This window comes from Haliotis rufescens, unplaced genomic scaffold (assembly GCF_023055435.1).
Source record: "Haliotis rufescens isolate VD_foot unplaced genomic scaffold, xgHalRufe1.0.p SCAF_5, whole genome shotgun sequence".
In the NCBI taxonomy this organism is placed as follows: domain Eukaryota; kingdom Metazoa; phylum Mollusca; class Gastropoda; order Lepetellida; family Haliotidae; genus Haliotis; species Haliotis rufescens.
The window spans coordinates 17,568,787-17,590,192 of record NW_025964223.1 but is presented as its reverse complement, the minus strand read 5'-3'; the positions used below and the strand labels follow the sequence as shown (position 1 = coordinate 17,590,192).

The following is a 21,406-nucleotide window of genomic DNA, read 5'->3' as shown; positions in this document are numbered from 1 at the left end:
CTTGGCTAGTACAGTTGTTACTTGTCCAGCAGGTATTTCCTATGATATTAAAAACTGCAAAGTATTATGTTTACTTAACTTGCCCTTTAAAGCAGTGTTCAAGTTGACATGCTGACTGTGAATGTATATAAGTAGACGCAAGTGGAACATTCCCTGTCTGTGTAGGACTGCTACCGAGTGTACCAGGCAGTGGATAAGATGCCGCAGTTGCTGGAGACGTTGGAACGGCACTCCGGCACTCATCAGCCACTCCTCATGGAGCTCTTCACTAACCCCCTCAAGGTCAGAACAATATGTTTATACCTTGTGTTTATTACCTGTGTTTATCTGCTGTTTCTCCTCTGTTTGTCCTCTGTACTGTTTGCTGCTGATCTCGTCCGTTTAGCCACTGTTTATTTTATGTATATCCACTGTTTATTCCTTGTATATCCTTGTGTTTATCTGCACTGTTTATCTTCTGTTTATCCACTGTGTTTGTTCGTGTTTATCTCTACTTTTTGTCCACTGTGCTCATCTTTTGTTTATCCCCTGTTTATCCTTGTGTTCATCTTTTGTTTATCCCCTGTTTATCCTTGTGTTCATCTTCTGTTTATCCCCTGTTTATCCTTGTGTTCATCTTCTGTTTATCCCGTTTATCCTTGTGTTCATCTTTTGTTTATCCCCTGTTTGTCCTTGTGTTCATCTTCTGTTTATCCCCTGTTTATCCTTGTGTTCATCTTCTGTTTATCCCCTGTTTATCCTTGTGTTCATCTTCTGTTTCTCCACTGTTTATTCTTGTGTTCATCTTCTGTTTATCCCCTGTTTATCCTTGTGTTCATCTACTGTTTCTCCACTGTTTATCCTTGTGTTCATCTTCTGTTTATCCCCTGTTTAGCCTTGTGTTCATCTTCTGTTTATCCCGTTTATCCTTGTGTTCATCCACTGTTTATCCCGTTTATCCTTGTGTTCATCTACTGTTTATCCTTGTGTTCATCTTCTGTTTATCCCCTGTTTATCCTTGTGTTCATCTTCTGTTTCTCCACTGTTTATCCTTGTGTTCATCTTCTGTTTATCCCCTGTTTATCCTTGTGTTCATCTTCTGTTTCTCCACTGTTTATCCTTGTGTTCATCTTCTGTTTATCCACTGTTTATTCTTGTGTTCATCTTCTGTTTATCCCCTGTTTATCCTTGTGTTCATCTACTGTTTCTCCACTGTTTATCCTTGTGTTCATCTTCTGTTTATCCCCTGTTTAGCCTTGTGTTCATCTTCTGTTTATCCCGTTTATCCTTGTGTTCATCTACTGTTTATCCCGTTTATCCTTGTGTTCATCTACTGTTTATCCTTGTGTTCATCTTCTGTTTATCCCCTGTTTATCCTTGTGTTCATCTTCTGTTTCTCCACTGTTTATCCTTGTGTTCATCTTCTGTTTATCCCCTGTTTATCCTTGTGTTCATCTTCTGTTTCTCCACTGTTTATCCTTGTGTTCATCTTCTGTTTATCCCATGTTTATCCTTGTGTTCATCTTCTGTTTCTCCACTGTTTATCCTTGTGTTCATCTTCTGTTTATCCCCTGTTTATCCTTGTGTTCATCTTCTGTTTCTCCACTGTTTATCCTTGTGTTCATCTTCTGTTTCTCCACTGTTTATCCTTGTGTTCATCTTCTGTTTATCCCCTGTTTATCCTTGTGTTCATCTTCTGTTTCTCCACTGTTTATCCTTGTGTTCATCTTCTGTTTATCCCCTGTTTATCCTTGTGTTCATCTTCTGTTTCTCCACTGTTTATCCTTGTGTTCATCTTCTGTTTATCCCCTGTTTATCCTTGTGTTCATCTTCTGTTTCTCCACTGTTTATCCTTGTGTTCATCTTCTGTTTATCCCATGTTTATCCTTGTGTTCATCTTCTGTTACTCCACTGTGTTTACCAGGAGCTGCTGATGGACTTCTCCAAGTTCCAGGAGATGGTGGAGACGACGCTGGACCTGCAGCAAGTGGAGCATCATGAGTACCTGATCAAGCCTGACTTCGACGAGAACCTCACGGGTCAGTCACTCTCTCTTGTTAGGAAAAAGCCCTGTTGTAAAGCTGATTATGCCATTTCCATCTGTTCATAGTCTAATCTCATTAAAATCAGATCTTAGTTCTCGCTTCTGCTAAGCAAAGATCTGAGGACATCCCATTAGGGCTCATGTCAGAACAACCTTTCATCCGACCAATCAGAGCGTCGCTTACCAGATCATGAAAGTGAGAGTCGGAATGTTATTTCTAAACACGGGGTGTTCCGAACGATAGTTGCGGGCTTAACGACTGAATCTATGCAATCTAGACCATCTATTAGCCATTCAAGAATGTTCTTTTATTGAGGTTTCAAATTTTTAATCGAGAATTTGTCAAAATATGTTTCGAAGCGTAGTCGCCAATTTGAAATTAGTTCCGTAAGCACGAGAAAGCTGCCTTCTGATTGGCTAATGTCGACTTCTTGTCAGTCATTCAATTGGTCGGTCAAAGTCCGCGAAAGGTCGGTCTGACATGACCCATAATGGGATGTCCTCAGATCTTTGTTTAGCGGTAGCGAGAACTAAGATCTGATTTTAATGAGATTGTTCATAGTCACACATGACAGAGAGTTAACAGAAGCTGAGAGTTTAACAGAAAGGACAACTCTGCTTCCTGTAAATTAACAAATATGGGTGATGGGTAAGGGAAGTTACTCATGTTGCCATGTTGTTGATATCACAACCCATCATTCAGGTTTGTTTGTAACTCGCATTCTTATTGGTCCATTAGAATGAGTAGCATAGCAAATCAAATGTGCTCATGAAAATCAAGGGTGGGAATTTTGAGATCACGAGAACCAGGGGTAGGATACTGAGAATGGATCCAGGGATTGGTGTACGTTTACTGATATGGGAGCCCCATAGATGTAGAGGATGAGCCTTTTGGTGTCCTAAAGGAAGCAAATTGAAATTGTTCTGCAAATAATTGTGCCGACAAAAAGGAGTTCAGACATGTTCACAGTGACCTTGTGTCAATACTTCACCAGGGTTTTACCTTGACTTACAAAAGTGGGGGTGCAAGGGGACCTCAATGATTAATTTTAAGGGTTCTTGCAGGCAGTATGAGGGTCTGTATGTATACATAATTACTTGAGAGCCTGGAATGAATCAATTGTCCTGTCTGTGTCCAGTGGTCACGATTGATGGATGAAATGACAGACAGTCATTACTGCTCTTGATGCACTGTAGGTACAATGATTGTTATTGTGCTTCCCTCCGGACGCAGTATATATTTTTGTTTGCATCCAATCTCAACATCTGTGCGTCGTGTAAAACCCTGCTTCATTTATTTGTGTATATGTTCCTCCTTCACCTGTGAATACTTATGTCTGCTGGTGTTGTCACTATTATCCAACGAATCAAGCAAAGGCCTGGTGTTTGTCAAAGTGAAATAAGTGCATGCTCTTAGTGATGAGCTCTCAAAATACATCATGTAAACAGCAACATTTATCGTCCAAAACTGGCCCCACAGGAGATATCGCTTGGGTGAGATCAAGATATCGCATCAATGATATTGCATCTCAATGCTTTGCACACCATTGTGACATCATTGTTACCGTGAGGTCCCAATCAAATGACATCACTAATGGCTCTGCTACTGAAACTGTGAGCGGTACTAAGACACTGCTTATTGTGCTTGTCGTAAAAGGCGACTATGCTTGTCGGAAAAGGCGGCTAACAGGATCGGGTGGTCAGGCTTGCTGACTTAGTTGATGCATGTCATCGATCCCAATTTGCGTGGATCGATGTTCATGATGTCAATCACTGGATTGTCTAGTGCAGACTCGATTATTTACAGACTGCTGTCATATAGCTGGAATATTGCTGAGTCGGGCATTAAACAACAAACAAACAAACAAACTGAAAAATTTGAAAGAATGATGTTGGATGATAAAAAAAATCGCACCTCGTGTCTTTTGATATCAAAAGACACTTGGATGAGATTCTCTATGTCTTGCTTGACATGTCCATCATTGCTTTTGTATCTACTCTACATTGATTCACTGTCCAGCAATAAAGTTCTTTAAGTTCTTTAAGTTCTTTAAGGGCCTTATTAACCACTGTGAGCTATACACAGCCTCATGTCTACAAATAGACATTGTGCATCATATCTGCCCAGTGTATATCATGTGGCTGAGATTGTGGTATGCTTATTTGTAGTGATTGTCAGTGTCAGCAAATGATCAAAGCGTTAGTAAAATGTCAAGTGCTGTTAGGGCCTGATTTCAGCAGTCTGAAGCAGTGAGAAAACTTTAGAGTTATCCTAAATTTTTTTACGAACAACAAATATGACAGGCTTGATTAGTCCAGATATTTTAGGGTACGATAGTTTCTAGAAGGCCTATGTAAGAGTGACATGAAGCGAATCGACTGACAGTCATAACAGATCAACTTACATCAATCTCTTCTACTACATGGGTCATGGAAAACGTAGTGTATACACACATACCTGTGAAGTATTTGCCTACTCATGGCGCCTACTCATGGGGCCTACTCATGTGTCTCTCTCCTTGCAGCTCTCCGCGAGAAGATTGATGACTTGGAGGGACAGATCAAGGGACAGATGAATAGGGTAAGAGTTGTCTCCCTTACATCACATGCTTGACTGACTGATGTGGGTTGTTGTCACAGCTGTACTTGTCCACCACGAGACTACGAGAGGATGATTGGTGGACATCACATGGAATTAGACCAGGGTTTGGTTACTTGACTCAACTCAACTCGGAGATAAACATTGTATTTTCAGATTTTAAGGGTCTTACAGGGATTGACTTCGATTCCGCAATATTCTCACATAGTTGTCACAGCCGTAGAAACTAACAGTTTCAGTCAACTCGTCCTTGTAATGATAACATATAGCAATACCTTTAAAAATGGCAAATTTCTACTAGTCCTTAGGATACCTTTACTATTGGGCAGTTTGGCAAGGACTATAGGACTAGTGCCAATTTCTAACCATGTTGTCATAGATATTGCATCAACATTCAATTATGTATATCAAACTGTTATTTTTTTCAATAGCTTCATCTGCATTGATATTATCACTTTCTCCTATAAAAATCAAAATGTTGTGTTGCTTGAGTAAATGTATATAGCGCACCTAAATCTATCAATAAAAACTTACACGATAGTTTATTCATTCGTCAAAAGCTGTCAACTGATACAGCAGGTTGCATACTCACAACACTGCATGCGATCTCGCAACATTTGCACCTAATATGATTTTTGGTTTGTCAGCACCATACCCATGCCCGTGGGTTTCACACTGACCAGGGTAGAATAGGTCTTCAGGAACCCATGCCATGTGGGTTTCACACTGACCAGGGTAGAATAGGTCTTCAGCAACCCATGCCCGTGGGTTTCACACTGACCAGGGTAGAATAGGTCTTCAGGAACCCATGCCCGTGGGTTTCACACTGACCAGGGTAGAATAGGTCTTCAGGAACCCATGCCCGTGGGTTTCACACTGACCAGGGTAGAATAGGTCTTCAGGAACCCATGCCCGTGGGTTTCACAATGACCAGGGTAAAATAGGTCTTCAGCAACCCATGCCCATGGGTTTCACAATGACCGGGGTAGAATAGGTCTTCAGCAACCCATGCCCGTGGGTTTCACACTGACCGGGGTAGAATAGGTCTTCAGCAACCCATGCCCGTGGGTTTCACACTGACCGGGGTAGAATAGGCCTTCAGCAACCCATGCCCGTGGATTTCACACTGACCGGGGTAGAATAGGTCTTCAGCAACCCATGCCCGTGGGTTTCACAATGACCAGAGTAGAATAGGTCTTCAGCAACCCATGCCCGTGGGTTTCACACTGACCAGGGTAGAATAGGCCTTCAGCAACCCATGCCCGTGGGTTTCACAATGACCAGGGTAGAATAGGCCTTCAGCAACCCATGCCCGTGGGTTTCACAATGACCAGGGTAGAATAGGTCTTCAGGAACCCATGCCCGTGGGTTTCACACTGACCAGGGTAGAATAGGTCTTCAGGAACCCATGCCCGTGGGTTTCACACTGACCAGGGTAGAATAGGTCTTCAGGAACCCATGCCCGTGGGTTTCACAATGACCAGGGTAAAATAGGTCTTCAGCAACCCATGCCCATGGGTTTCACAATGACCGGGGTAGAATAGGTCTTCAGCAACCCATGCCCGTGGGTTTCACACTGACCGGGGTAGAATAGGTCTTCAGCAACCCATGCCCGTGGGTTTCACACTGACCGGGGTAGAATAGGCCTTCAGCAACCCATGCCCGTGGATTTCACACTGACCGGGGTAGAATAGGTCTTCAGCAACCCATGCCCGTGGGTTTCACAATGACCAGAGTAGAATAGGCCTTCAGCAACCCATGCCCGTGGGTTTCACACTGACCAGGGTAGAATAGGCCTTCAGCAACCCATGCCCGTGGGTTTCACAATGACCAGGGTAGAATAGGCCTTCAGCAACCCATGCCCGTGGGTTTCACAATGACCAGGGTAGAATAGGTCTTCAGGAACCCATGCCCGTGGGTTTCACAATGACCAGGGTAGAATAGGTCTTCAGCAACCCATGCTTGCGTAATAGGCGAGTATGCTTGTCGTAAGAGGCGACTAATGAGATAGAGTGGTCAGGCTCACTGACTTGGTTGATGAATGTCTTAGTAAATCCCAGTTGTGTGGATTGATGCTAATGATGTCAATCTCTGGATTGCCTGGTCCAGACTTGATTATTAACAGACCGCCGTCATATAGCTGGAATATTGCTGACTGTGGAGTTAAACAACAAACAAACAAACAAACACAATAACAAGGGTCTGTGTCACTATGTGATTTTCCTCCCACACACCTTGTCAGGACCATACTGTTTAAGGTGGGGTGACCCACTCACCCACTCAACCACTCACCCACTCACCCACTCACCTACTCACCCACTCACCTACTCACCCACTCACCTACTCACCCACTCACCCACTCACCCACTCACCTACTCAACCACTCACCTACTCAACCACTCACCTACTCACCTACTCACCCACTCAACCACTCAACCACTCAACCACTCAACCTACTCACCCACTCACCCACTCACTCACTCACTCACTCAACCACTCACTCACTCACCCACTCACTCACTATAGCACTGGCGGACATGTTCCAGGTGGCCCGAGACCTGGGTCTGGAGGCTAACAAGACCCTGAAGCTGGAGAGCAACTCACAGCTCGGCTACTTCTTCCGTGTGACCAGGAAAGATGAGAAGAATTTGCGCAACAACAAGAACTACCGCACCATCGACACCAACAAGAATGGCGTACGCTTTCACAACACCGCAGTGCGTCAGTTGAATGAAGAATACTTGCAAGCAAAGGAGGAATACGGAGAACAGCAGAAGAGTGTTGTCACGGAGATCATCAACATCGCAGGTAGTACAATAGGGTCTAAGCAGTGCAATGTCAGTATGTGTGCAGTGGATTACTTATTGCGAGGTTTAATGGTGTGGGAAGCACAGTTTGCATTTGAGGATATACATGTGTAGCACTTCCATGTGACCAGACCGCCTCTGTGGTCTAGTGGTAGAGCGTCCGTCTGGTGAGGGAAGGTCCTGGGTTCGCTCGTCGCCTCATACCAATAGACGTTGAAAGATGGTACTTGTTGCTACCCTACCTGGCGCTCGGCATTAAGGGGCTAAAACAAGGATTGGTCAGCTCGGAGTCAGTAAACTGTGTCTGAGTAGGGTATTTATGTTGAAATGGGGCATGGTATCTCAGTGAGCTAGCACGATAAATCGGCATCAGTCCGGACTAGTACATGCAGCCACAAACACACACATGTATGCACTTTGCTATACAAGTCCAATAATCTTGGGACGCAATGTTAAACCTCATTTCACCTTACCTCCATGTGACCCCAGTCTCTCTCGTCTCTGTGTAGATCCTCTGTTGCGTGTGCTAACACTCCCTATCTCTTCTCCATCAGCTGGCTATGTAGATCCTATGTTGCTCATCAACGACATCATCGCCGTGCTGGACGTCCTCGTCAGCTTCGCGCACGTCGCCTGCAGTGCCCCTATCCCATATATCCGACCAACCATTCATGCAAAAGGTAAGCAAACTAACAACTGATCTGCAGCTATGTGCCGACTAGATAGATTTTTGGGTGGGAAAAGTTGTTCCTCCAGATTAATCATGGGAGACAGACAGGTGGCCAGGGGTCTGTTCCACAAATGTAGCACTAAGGTGATCGTAACTCCCATACTTTAACCTTGACTTATAACTGTCATTGCACTACGATTGCTGTTTGGGATTGGCCCTGCGTCTATTCCTGTAATGAGGTGTTACAGTTCTCTTCAGGGGGCACAGGTGTCCCAGTCGTCTAAGGTGCCGCGATTCGCTGTGCAGAGTTGCGTCCTTTGGGCACGCCAGAAACCTATGATTGTGGGTTCAAATCCCGGTTCGCACCGATTGTGTTTCTAGGTTTGTCAGCACCATACCTGTTCTTGTGGGTTTCACTGAAGTGTTAAACGTCTGAGACCTGCATCACTTCGGACTTTCCTCCCACATTGACCTGACACGCCGTGATGTAACTGGAATACTGTTAAAAGAGGCATTAAACCCAACAGTCTCACTCACTCGGTTTTCTTCATGAGCTACACTGCACAACCAATAGAGTTGCAATACAAATGCGCTTGACGTTTATGTTTTGTCCACCAGGTGGGGCTGCCCTGCGGCTGACGGAGGCACGACACCCTTGTCTAGAGATGCAGGATGATGTGTCGTACATCCCCAACGATGTCTCCTTCGTTAGAGGTAACCAATTTGTACCCACTCTCTCCCTTTACAACATGACCAAGGGTGCCTGTGATGTCTGTGTATAGGTTCGAATCCCAGATTCATGTCTCTGTTTCCTGGTTTGTCAGCACCATACCCACGCTCATGTGTTTCACAAGTGGTAAATGTCTATTACCTACATCGTCTCAGGTTTTCTTCCCACAGCAAGGACCTGTGAAGATCCGGGGTAGAATAGATCTTCAGCAACCAATCCTTGCTGTAAAAGGTGCCTATGCTTGTCGTAAAAGGCGACTAATGAGATCGGGTGGTCAGGCTTGCTGACTTGGTTGATGCATGTCATCGTACCCAATTGCGTGACTCGATGCTCATGATGTCAATCTCTGGATTGTATGGTCAAGACTTGATTATTTACAAACCGCCGTCATATAGCTGGAATATTGCTAAGTGTAGCGTTAAACCACAAATAAATCAATAGCAAGCCGGTATACTGTGATACAACTGAAATATATTTCAAAGCAGTTTTTTAACCAAATTCAATCCCATTCATTAGACAATTAATCCTTGTTTAGCGAGTCCATGATCTGAGAATTCACAGTGGGGAAGAGGTATTACTGACGTGTGCAGTAGAAACAGAAAACACACACAAACATTCCATCTTATGTGTACAGTTGATCCTGTTTCATTGCGAGAATAGTACCTTGCCCTGAATTCCTGTCATTTACTGTATTAAAGTAGTACTTGTGATCACTATGGCTGCCGAAAGACAGTACTTGACAGTGGACCTGTGAAGATCCGGTGTAGAATAGGTCTTCAGCAACCCATGCTTGCCGTAAAAGGCGACTATGCTTGTCGTAAGAGGCGACTAACGGGATCAGGTGGTCAGGCTCGCTGACTTGGTTAATGCATGTCATCAATCCCAATTGCGTGGATCGATACTCATGATATCAGTCACTGAATTCTCTGGTTCAGACTCGATTATTTACAGACCGCCATCATATAGCTGGAATATTGCTGAGTGCGACGTTAAACAAAAACCAACCAACTAACTTGACAGTGCTTTTGTTTACTGGGTTGTATTTCCTGGTCCTGCAACAACAATAATGTGACATCATCATGATTGATTGAGTTTTTGGAATAACAGATCTGCTTCCTTGCAGACAAGGAAATGTTTCACATCATCACAGGTCCGAATATGGGGGGCAAGTCCACGTACATCAGATCGGTGAGTTGTGTCAGGTGCACTCTGTCGGAGAGAATGTCATACACATATTAAATGACCACCACATTTATACTAGAAATAGAACTGAAATAAAAACACCTGTGTTCGTTTTAATTTTTCATTTAAGTTTGCCTTTAGCCAAGGCTGGAGGTGACGAATGTTTTTCCTTTTAGGTGTGTAATATTATTGACATATATATATACCATAAAGAAGTTAAAGAACACCTGATTGTTTCATATGACAGATTGACTATAGTCATATTAAAAAATCGGGTGCTTACAAAAATTCTCATCTATTTAGAGAACACCTGATTTTTTCATGTTAATATTGTTAATCTGTCATAGAAAATTAACTATTAACTGTTCTTTTAAGCAGTATACTACGTATTCCAGTGACCGCATTTGCTTTGTGAAATAGAAATAAATATTAAGATGTGTACTATCCCATTTGATTTTGAATGCAGCATTTTCGAAATGACTAAGCTGATGTGAATGATTTGCCGTAATTTCAGATTGGTGTTATTGTGTTGATGGCCCAGCTGGGCTGCTTCGTCCCCTGTGAGGAGGCGGAGGTCTCCGTGATGGACAGTATCCTGGCCCGCGTGGGGGCGGGGGACAGTCAGCTGAAGGGCGTGTCCACCTTCATGGCGGAGATGCTGGAGACTGCCTCCATACTGAGGGTGAGACCATTCCGCAGTCTGAAATATACCTGGATAGTCTCCATAAGGCTGCCATGGGAGTTCCCTGGCGGAGTAGATCCTCTGTAGCCTATGCTTGTTGCAAGAGGTGATTATGGATCATAATGTGTTCTGGACCGGTGACTAAAGAGCTTTAGGTGGTCTGGACCAGTGACTAAAGGGCTTTAGGTGGTCTGGACCGGTGACTAAAGAGCTTTAGGTGGTCTGGACCGGTGACTCAAGAGCATAGGTGCTCTGGACTGGTGACTCAAGAGCATAGGTGCTCTGGACCGGTGACTCAAGAGCATTAGGTGGTCTTGACCGGTGACTAAAGAGCTTTAGGTGGTCTGGATTGGTGACTAAAGAGCTTTAGGTGGTCTGGATTGGTGACTAAAGAGCATTAGGTGGTCTGGATTGGTGACTAAAGAGCTTTAGGTGGTCTGGACCAGTGACTAAAGAGCTTTAGGAGGTCTGGATTGGTGACTAAAGAGCTTTAGGTGGTCTGGATTGGTGACTAAAGAGCTTTAGGTGGTCTGGATTGGTGACTAAAGAGCTTTAGGTGGTCTTGACTTGTGACTAAAGAGCTTTAGGTGGTCTGGATTGGTGACTAAAGAGCTTTAGGTGGTCTGGATTGGTGAATAAAGAGCTTTAGGTGGTCTGGATTGGTGACTAAAGAGCATTAGGTGGTCTGGACCGGTGACTAAAGAGCATTAGGTGGTCTGGATTGGTGACTAAAGAGCTTTAGGTGGTCTGGATTGGTGACTAAAGAGCATTAGGTGGTCTGGATTGGTGACTAAAGAGCATTAGGTGGTCTGGATTGGTGACTAAAGAGCATTAGGTGGTCTGGATTGGTGACTAAAGAGCATTAGGTGGTCTGGATTGGTGACTAAAGAGCTTTTGGTGGTCTGGATTGGTGACTAAAGAGCTTTAGGTGGTCTGGATTGGTGATTAAAGAGCATAAGGTTTTCTGGATTGGTGACTAAAGAGCATTAGGTGGTCTGGATTGGTGACTAAAGAGCATTAGGTGGTCTGGATTGGTGACTAAAGAGCTTTAGGTGGTCTGGATTGGTGACTAAAGAGCATTAGGTGGTCTGGATTGGTGACTAAAGAGCTTTTGGTGGTCTGGATTGGTGACTAAAGAGCTTTTGGTGGTCTGGATTGGTGATTAAAGAGCATAAGGTTTTCTGGATTGGTGACTAAAGAGCATTAGGTGGTCTGGATTGGTGACTAAAGAGCTTTTGGTGGTCTGGATTGGTGACTAAAGAGCATTAGGTGGTCTGGATTGGTGACTCAAGAGCATTAGGTGGTCTGGATTGGTGACTAAAGAGCTTTAGGTGGTCTGGATTGGTGACTAAAGAGCATTAGGTGGTCTGGACCGATGACTTATGACCAATAGTTTCGTCTGTACGAGTGACTTGGCTGATTCATGCTCCGATGGCAGGGATCATTGCTCTTGCTTTCAGTCACTCGGTTGGCCGGTCCAGACCCGTATTAACAGACTGTTATAACTTCAATATTGCTGGGGCAGCTTTTAACAAAACACACTAACTCACACAGTTAATTAGGCTCATAGATTGTTCTTGGATAAAACCCTTTTTTGGAATCTCAGGCTTAAAAAAAAGAAATAGTTCACAGGCAATGGCTTTTTAAAATCTAGTGCGGATGGGCGGTGTTATTTTTGTTGTTGTTGTTGTTGTTCAAGCTAGTAGGTAACTTTATCTTATTTACAATAATTGATGGAAAAACATTTTCTTCTTAAGTATTGTAGCATTTCACTGCCGGGGTCGAGTGTTCAAGATGCGGAATATTTAAAGTTATATTTTTTTCAATGGAAATAAAAACAAAACATGTGGCGGACTTTATGATGATGGGGGCAGAGCCCAAGAACCAAGACTATTATTTTTCTTTTTAGCCTACCTTAGAAACCATTGCTTCTATTGTTTGAATTTTTTTGTAACTGTGGTTTGTAATTGGAAAAAAAGTTTTATCCATAATTCAAGAATGTGGGAAATCTTGTACATTGTACTGACGTGAGTGCATGAGACCAGTATAGGGCTGTCAGGATGAAATCTGCCCTCTTGGACAAGTCTCATACTGTATTTGTTTACAGTCAGCCACGGAGAACTCGCTGATAATCATTGATGAACTGGGGCGTGGAACATCGACATATGACGGCTTCGGACTGGCATGGGCAATCTCCGAGTAAGTGTGTGTAAGGCCTGTGTGGTTGACACATGAATAGGGGGCACGGGTGGCCCAGTCGTCTAAGGTGATGCGATTCGCTGTGCAGAGTTGCGTCCCTTGGGCACCCCAGAAACCTATGATTGTGGGTTCAAATCCCGGTTCGCCCCGATTATGTTTCTAGGTTAGTCAGCACCATACTCGTGCTCGTGGGTTTCACCGTAGTGGTAAACGTCTGAGACCTGCATCACTTCGGGCTTTCCTCCCACATTAAGCTGCCACGCCGCGATATAACTGGAATACTGTTAAAAGCGGCGTTAAACTCAACTCACTCACTCAGTGACACATGAATATACTGACTGAAAGAAATAGGGGAACGTGTGGGTATTGCTTTATGATGTGTACTGCTGTTTATGAAAATGTTTCACATAAACAAATAGGTCACTAATCGTAATATCAATATTAGGTGTTTTCACTTCACTGATCCACCCAAAGGTCCACACAGGTTTGAAAAGGTTTTATATTTGAATCTGTCAAAAAGGCCTTAACATTTTATAGAGGCCTACTGACACAGTTTCTAGAGGGCATATTGAAACAACTTCACATTCTGGCAATCCAGGATAGGAGGGTGTAAGCATGTTGTGCACGTGCAGGTCATGACGATGAAATTGACTTCACTCACATGGACACAGGTGGTGCTCATATGACTATTAAGAGGCATTCGTCACCACTCGGCCCTTTCCGTAACCTGCAAGAAGACTTGTCCCCCTATCGATGAATGTTATGTGCGAAAATACAACAAACCAATCAGAATGCGCGTATAATTTCAAGTTCTTCGTCAAAGAATCCCTCAGAAATATTTTTTGATTTTACATATGTCTTGCATCTAAAAATATACCCAAGACACAGTTAAATGTGTTTAATTATACTGTATAATTCCGCATGTCACGATGTGCTTTAAATTGCATTTGAAAGACATATAATACATGGGGAAATGTGAACCGAGTTGACAATTGTTTTAGGTATGCCTGTTTGCGCTAAGACGGAACCCAGTTGCCAAAATGGCCACGAGAGGGGCACGAGTTGCTATTCGGCTTGTCCTGGAATAACACGAGTTGGTCACGAATGTATTAAGAGGTTGATGCAATAAGTCGATACCAGAACTAAAAGTCACTGATAGAAGTTAATTACAAACAAATAAACATGTCAAAGCTAGGTGAGCATGGCCAAATCATACATTTTCTGACTCGAGAATTGGCCTATAATGTCATAAATTACATGGAGAAGTCTGTGGTCTGTCAGTATCTACAATAAAGAGCATCAGAGCTCTTGACCCGCTACCCCTTTCTTCACAATGGTACGCTCCAGTAGGCTTACCTCATACGCTCATACAGGGTTAATTGTCAGACCACAACTCGACTGAGACCACAACTTATCCTGGCTTACCAGTAAGTGCATATGTTTTTTTGTGTGTGTATTACTTCACATATACTATTTGTTGCCATGGTTACAGGAGTATTGCTACAAAGATCAAGGCATTCTGTGTGTTTGCGACTCACTTCCATGAGTTGACGGCGCTGGCCGATGTCGTCCCCACGGTGACCAACCGTCATGTGACTGCCCTCACCACTAATGATACCCTAACACTGCTGTACAGAGTCAAGCCTGGTGAGTTGTCGAGGGTTAGACCATGACACTGATGTGGGGGAGTGTTAGATCAAGACACTGATGTGGGGGAGTGTTAGACCACAACACTGATATGGGGGGAGAGTAAGATCATGACACTGATGTGGGGGGAGTGTAAGATCAAGACACTGATTTAAGGGGAGCGTCAGACCACGACACTGATGTGGGGGGAGTGTTAGACCAAGACACTGATGTGGGGGGAGTGTTAGACCAAGACACTGATGTGGGGGGAGTGTCAGACCACGACACTGATGTGGGGGGAGGGTCAGACCACGACACTGATGTGGGGGGGAGTGTAAGATCACAACACTGATATGGGGGGAGCGTTAAATCAAGACACTGATGTGGGTGGAGTGTTAGACCAAGACACTGATGTGGGGGGAGTGTCAGACCACGACACTGATGTGGGGGGAGTGTCAGACCATGACACTGATGTGGGGGGGAGTGTAAGATCACAACACTGATATGGGGGGAGCGTTAAATCAAGACACTGATGTGGGTGGAGTGTTAGACCAAGACACTGATGTGGGGGGAGTGTCAGACCACGACACTGATGTGGGGGGAGCGTCAGACCACGACACTGATGTGGGGGGGAGTGTAAGATCACAACACTGATATGGGGGGAGCGTTAAATCAAGACACTGATGTGGGGTGAGTGTTAGACCAAGACACTGATGTGGGGGGGAGTGTAAGATCACAACACTGATATGGGGGGAGCGTTAAATCAAGACACTGATGTGGGTGGAGTGTCAGACCAAGACACTGATGTGGGGGGAGAGTAAGATCAAGACACTGATGTGGGGGGAGTGTAAGATCACAACACTGATATGGGGGGAGCGTTAAATCAAGACACTGATGTGGGGGGAGTGTTAGACCACGACACTGATGTGGGGGGAGAGTAAGATCAAGACACTGATGTGGGGGGAGTGTCAGACCACGACACTGATGTGGGGGGAGAGTAAGATCAAGACACTGATGTGGGGGGAGAGTAAGATCAAGACACTGATGTGGGTGGAGTGTTAGACCAAGACACTGATGTGGGGGGAGTGTCAGACCACGACACTGATGTGGGGGGAGCGTCAGACCACGACACTGATGTGGGGGGAGAGTAAGATCAAGACACTGATGTGGGGGGAGAGTAAGATCAAGACACTGATGTGGGGGGAGCGTCAGACCACGACACTGATGTGGGGGGAGCGTCAGACCACGACACTGATGTGGGGGGAGTGTCAGACCACGACACTGATGTGGGGGGAGTGTTAGACCAAGACACTGATGTGGGGGGAGAGTAAGATCAAGACACTGATGTGGGGGGAGTGTCAGACCACGACACTGATGTGGGGGGAGCGTCAGACCACGACACTGATGTGGGGGGGAGTGTAAGATCACAACACTGATATGGGGGGAGTGTTAGACCAAGACACTGATGTGGGGGGAGTGTCAGACCACGACATTGATGTGGGGGGAGTGTTAGACCACGACACTGATGTGGGGGGAGTGTCAGACCACGACACTGATGTGGGGGGAGTGTTAGACCAAGACACTGATGTGGGGGGAGTGTCAGACCAAGACACTGATGTGGGGGGAGCGTCAGACCACGACACTGATGTGGGGGGGAGTGTAAGATCACAACACTGATATGGGGGGAGCGTTAAATCAAGACACTGATGTGGGTGGAGTGTTAGACCACGACACTGATGTGGGGGGAGGGTTAGACCAAGACACTGATGTGGGTGGAGTGTTAGACCAAGACACTGATGTGGGGTGAGTGTTAGACCAAGACACTGATGTGGGGGGGAGTGTAAGATCACAACACTGATATGGGGGGAGCGTTAAATCAAGACACTGATGTGGGTGGAGTGTTAGACCAAGACACTGATGTGGGGTGAGTGTTAGACCAAGACACTGATGTGGGGGGGAGTGTAAGATCACAACACTGATATGGGGGGAGCGTTAAATCAAGACACTGATGTGGGTGGAGTGTCAGACCACGACACTGATGTGGGGGGAGAGTCAGACCATGACACTGCTGCGGGGGGAGTGTTAGACCAAGACACTGCTGCGGGGGGAGCGTCATACTATGACACTGCTGCGGGGGGAGCGTTAGACCAAGACGCTGATGTGGGGTGAGTGTCATACCACGACACTGATGTGGGGGGAGTGTCAGACCACGACACTGATGTGGGGGGAGTGTCAGACCACTAGCACATGCTGGAGGGTGTTGTTGAGAGTGCTTAAACATTTTATTGGTAACCAACAGTTACCAACCATGGTTAGTTACAGTTCAAATGTTACAATTTCTGTTACAATCTCGATAACAAGCACAGACGTGGTATCTATTTTAGTAGAATTGAATTTATATGTTTAAATCTAAAGACAGAGGACAAAAACATTACCGTGCTTTAGTATTGTGTTTATGGTTCTGGTTGTTAGGAAAAACATTATGTCAACAATATTCAAAATTAATTAGTCATTAGTTTTGGTAAGCTGCTCACGACATGTTCTTCACCGCAGGTGTGTGTGACCAGAGTTTCGGGATCCACGTGGCGGAGCTGGCACACTTCCCCAAGCATGTGGTCGAGGTGAGATACCCCCAGCACTAGAGGTGAAACATACATGCTGCACAGGTGCATAAATGTTTTCATGCCCCGGCACGATACATATTTTTCTGTGTCGATACAAGACCATACACCTGCTAATACATGTATACATAACTGCTTGTTTAATGACCCCGAGCGGTTTTGTCAGTCAAAAATCGCAAAATGTGTTGTAATTAAGTTAACTACTAAAAAATAGTCGCAGCAAACGTGTCTTCACCTAGCTTTTCCTTTTGAACCTGCTCTGGAATATTTATAGTCGAGACATTTCCACCCGATTCGATGTTAATATGCATGTTGCGATATATATTGTGACGTGACCTTTGTATCATGATACATATCGTATCGTGACCTCACTGCACAGCTACATAGCCTGGACCACTATTGTGACAGTCAGATGAACACCCGTTTTCCAGACCCATTTCTTAGACATTTTCCCAGATTCTGTTTGAAGTATGCTGTACCTTATAGATTATTCAGTGAGGATAACAAGTTTGAGTGTGTTTGATGAACGAGCTTAGTTCCTGGTTCCAATGGTCCAGGGTTTGTTCCTCAACCTGTTAGGATCCTTGGTCAGTCAGTATAAATAACTGTTTTCAAATGAGTTTTGTATGGTAAATATCTACGCCCTGTACCATTGTGTAATGTAGTCGTACCATCTGTGTGCAAGCTTTGTAAATTAGTGCTCCCTAGCAGGAACTCTATAACTGCTCCCTTGCCGCAAGGCATCTTGGGAAATAGGCACCGCATGGCGGCATGTACAATCACTCACAAGTACTCAATAAAGCCTACAGAATCAATTCAAGGGTGTTAAATGACAACAAAAGTCTAGTTTCCACCCTTTTCAAACTATGCTGGAAAACAAAATTGTGAAGCCCAGTCAAGACGATCTTATTGATAATCAAGCTCTATCTTGTAATAAAACAGGTCTTAACTCTCAAAGTGCATCAGATCATTTGAGCACCTTGATTAAATAATGAAAAGATTTGGAAAATATCTGTGGACGCCCATTTAATGGTGCACATGCTTCGCAAATCCTGCAGTCAATGGAAATCTGCATGTTGAAATCCATGTTGTTTATGTCTAGTTGATGGGGCAATTTTGATTGGACTATGTATAGACTTGTTAGTCCAGCCAAAATGAAACTCTGGAATTCCGGCCTTCGGCAAGGGTAGAAACTAGACTTTTACAGTCAGTTAACTTCTTTGCTTTGGGAAGATGACATGACCAATGGTGTCTTACCCTGCATCCCGTGTGAGCTGAGAACAACATCAAACTTCACGAGGGGGCACGAGTGGCCCAGTCGTCTAAGGCGCTGGGATTCGCTGTGCAGAGTTGCGTCCCTTGGGCACGCCAGAAACTTATGATTGTGGGTTCGAATCCTGGTTCGCACCGATTATGTTTCTAGGTTTGTCAGCACCATACCCGTGCTTGTGGATTTCATTGAAGTGTTAAACATCTGAGACCTGCATCACTTCGGGCTTTCCTCCCACATTAACCTGACACGCCGTGATATAACTGGAATACTGTTAAAAGAGGCATTAAACCTAACTCACTCACTCACTCACTCACTCACTCACTCACTCACTCACTCACTCACTCACTCACTCACTCACTCAAACTTCATGAGCCATTAACGATATCTTGTAGTAGCCATACTAGTAAAGAATGGTCAACTGATTATTAGGAAATTATGAAGCATCCATTGGAAGGCCTTGGTGAAGTGTCACGTGGTCAATTATATTTGAAATAATTTCTCTGTCTGATTGTTTTTTGACACTGTGTGCTGTATGTATCTGTGTAGGGTGATCTGTAACATCTGTATGCAGTCATGTCAGTGTATGCCATCCCATACAATTTTCTCGAATTTCGTATTCATTTTTTTTAGTTCCTTGATAGACAGGACTGTACAGGAATGTTTGTGTGTAAACAAAACAAATGTATGTCTCCTGTAACTGGAGAGGCTTATGTAGATGTCTCTGACACAACGACCTTGACCTAATGAACATTTCTGTTGGGACAGTTTGCCAAGGTCAAGGCCAGTGAACTTGAAGACTACCAGTCTATCAGCCTCACCGATACCGACCTCGATGGAGACTCAGAACCGGCCGTCAAGAAACGCAAGTGTGCCAAGCAGGTCAGTTCGTTACAGAACATACATGGCATGACTAGAAAAGGGTGTTACAGAATACAGAGATGTATGTTGAAAATGGGTTGTAGCTCTCTATTAACTTGCAAACATGCATGTGGTATTTTTTCTGATAAGAATAAGACAATCTCATTAATCTGTTCTTAGTGCTTGCTACGTCTACACAAAGATCTGGGGATATCCTATTTCGGGTCTTGTCAGAGAACAACCTTTCATCCCACCAATCAGAGCGTCGTTTTGGGATCGTGAAAATTTGAATGTATTTCCTCATCATGCAACTTCGATAAGGTTAACATAAACAAAGTTTTCCAAAATTTGAAACAGTAGAGATTTTCAATACCCCCTTGGAAGTACTGCCGTACAATCTGATCCAACTGTTAGACATTCTGGCATTTAACAACAAACAAACAAACAAACAAACAAACAAACAAAAGACATTCCAGAATTGTCTTTCGTTTAGTTTCCAAAGTTTGAGTTGAAAATTTTGTCAAAACACTTTTCAAAGTGTAGTCTGGGAGGGAAATCTCCATTTTGAAACAAGTGCCTGAAGCTTGAGAAAGCTGCTTCTGAAACGCTAATGTTGACTTCCTGTTAATCATTTCATTGTTGACAAGTTGACAAGGTGGTCATTCTGTTGTGACCTGTAATCAGATGTCCTTAGATCTTGGTGTAGAGGTAGCAAGCACCAAACTCTGATCTTAATGAGATTGAGCATGAGGATAGAATGCCGTGCAGATGTTATACATTCCCAGTCCTGGAAAAAGATTGGTGTAGATCCGGGGTAGAATAGGTCTTCAGCAACCCATGATTGCCATAGAAGGCGACTATGCTTGTCGTAAAAGGCGACTAACGGGATCGGTTGGTCAGGCTCGCTGACTAGTCTAATGCATGTCGATGCATCAATGCTCATGATGTCAATCACTGGATTGTCTGGTCCAGACTTGATTATTTACAGACCGCCATCATAAGGCTGGAATATTGCTGAGTGAGGCATTAAACAAACAAAACAAACAAAACAAACAAGAGCCAGGTAATAATGGTCTCCAAATGGAAGAGTGAGTGAGTGAATATGGTTTTACGCCGCTTTTAGCAATATCACGGCGGGGGACACCAGAAATGGGCTTCACACATTGTACCCATGTCGGGAATCGAACCCGGGCCTTCGGCGTGGCAAGCGAACGCTTTAACCACTAGGCTACCCGACCGCCCCCCAAATGAAAGAGATAGTCAGTCTCTGGGTATACATAGATATGACCAGACTAGTTAGCGACAATAACGATACATCGTTACACATCATCCTTCTTTGTTACCAAGACAATGCTAGCTTCATGTCATCACATTCCAGTACTGACAAGGTAGTCTCCCCTGTATTTATCTCCCTTCAACAACATATCACTACATCATTCCTCTCAACAGTTTGGTGCAATGTTGCCATGACGACATAATTTCAACATACGCATTGCAATACAGATAAAAATGTCGATTGTCTTTATTTTAAACTTGTAATCCAGGAACTAGTGGTGGCTGGAATTGAGTTGTGTCCCTTTTATCATTAGCAATTCGTAAATCCAGCACAACCTTTACCTCAGTAATTTTATCATATTTCTCAATAGGATTAAATTAACATTAATTCATGCAAACACTGTTTCCACTACAATCTTAATATGACTCCAATACTGTGTGGCAACACTGACTTCTGTGTTACCGCTTTCAGGATGGAGAACAGTTGATACAGGACTTCATCAGCAAGGTCAAGGCCATTCCCGTGTCAACCCTAAGTGACGCAGATATTGTAAAGGAGGTCGAGCAACTGAAGGCGGTGTTGGAGGCGAAGAAAAACCCATACATCACGGACCTGTTGGCTCGGAAACAGAATACATAGTGACATTATGTTGAATATCTTTACCTTGTACATTGTATATATAAGCATCATTAAACATCATCAGCAGCATTCATGGCTCATGTTGTATTCTCACAAGGTCGGTGGTTCCGTTTGCTTTGTCATACGAAAAACACCTTAAGATGGCTTTAGTTGTTACCATTTCTGGCGCCCAGCCTTAGGGGATAAAACAAGGGTTGGTTGACTCCGGATAACTATGTTGT

The 21,406-nt window shown here is 44.2% G+C and overlaps 1 protein-coding gene across 1 annotated transcript in view; it reads left to right on the top strand.

Moving 5' to 3' along the window:
- LOC124145198 (DNA mismatch repair protein Msh2-like) overlaps positions 1 to 21,254 on the top strand; it is a 36,769-nt gene extending 15,515 nt beyond the window's left edge. The window contains exons 14-26 of the mRNA XM_048383633.1: positions 166 to 282; positions 1,904 to 2,018; positions 4,549 to 4,604; positions 7,169 to 7,430; positions 7,984 to 8,109; positions 8,718 to 8,813; positions 9,953 to 10,017; positions 10,526 to 10,693; positions 12,801 to 12,892; positions 14,385 to 14,539; positions 17,072 to 17,139; positions 19,178 to 19,291; positions 21,018 to 21,254. Coding sequence (XP_048239590.1) covers positions 166 to 282; positions 1,904 to 2,018; positions 4,549 to 4,604; positions 7,169 to 7,430; positions 7,984 to 8,109; positions 8,718 to 8,813; positions 9,953 to 10,017; positions 10,526 to 10,693; positions 12,801 to 12,892; positions 14,385 to 14,539; positions 17,072 to 17,139; positions 19,178 to 19,291; positions 21,018 to 21,185 — 1,602 coding nt within the window. The 3' untranslated portion in view covers positions 21,186 to 21,254. The remainder of the gene's footprint in view (positions 1 to 165; positions 283 to 1,903; positions 2,019 to 4,548; positions 4,605 to 7,168; positions 7,431 to 7,983; positions 8,110 to 8,717; positions 8,814 to 9,952; positions 10,018 to 10,525; positions 10,694 to 12,800; positions 12,893 to 14,384; positions 14,540 to 17,071; positions 17,140 to 19,177; positions 19,292 to 21,017) is intronic.
- Positions 21,255 to 21,406: the final 152 nt, after the last annotated feature.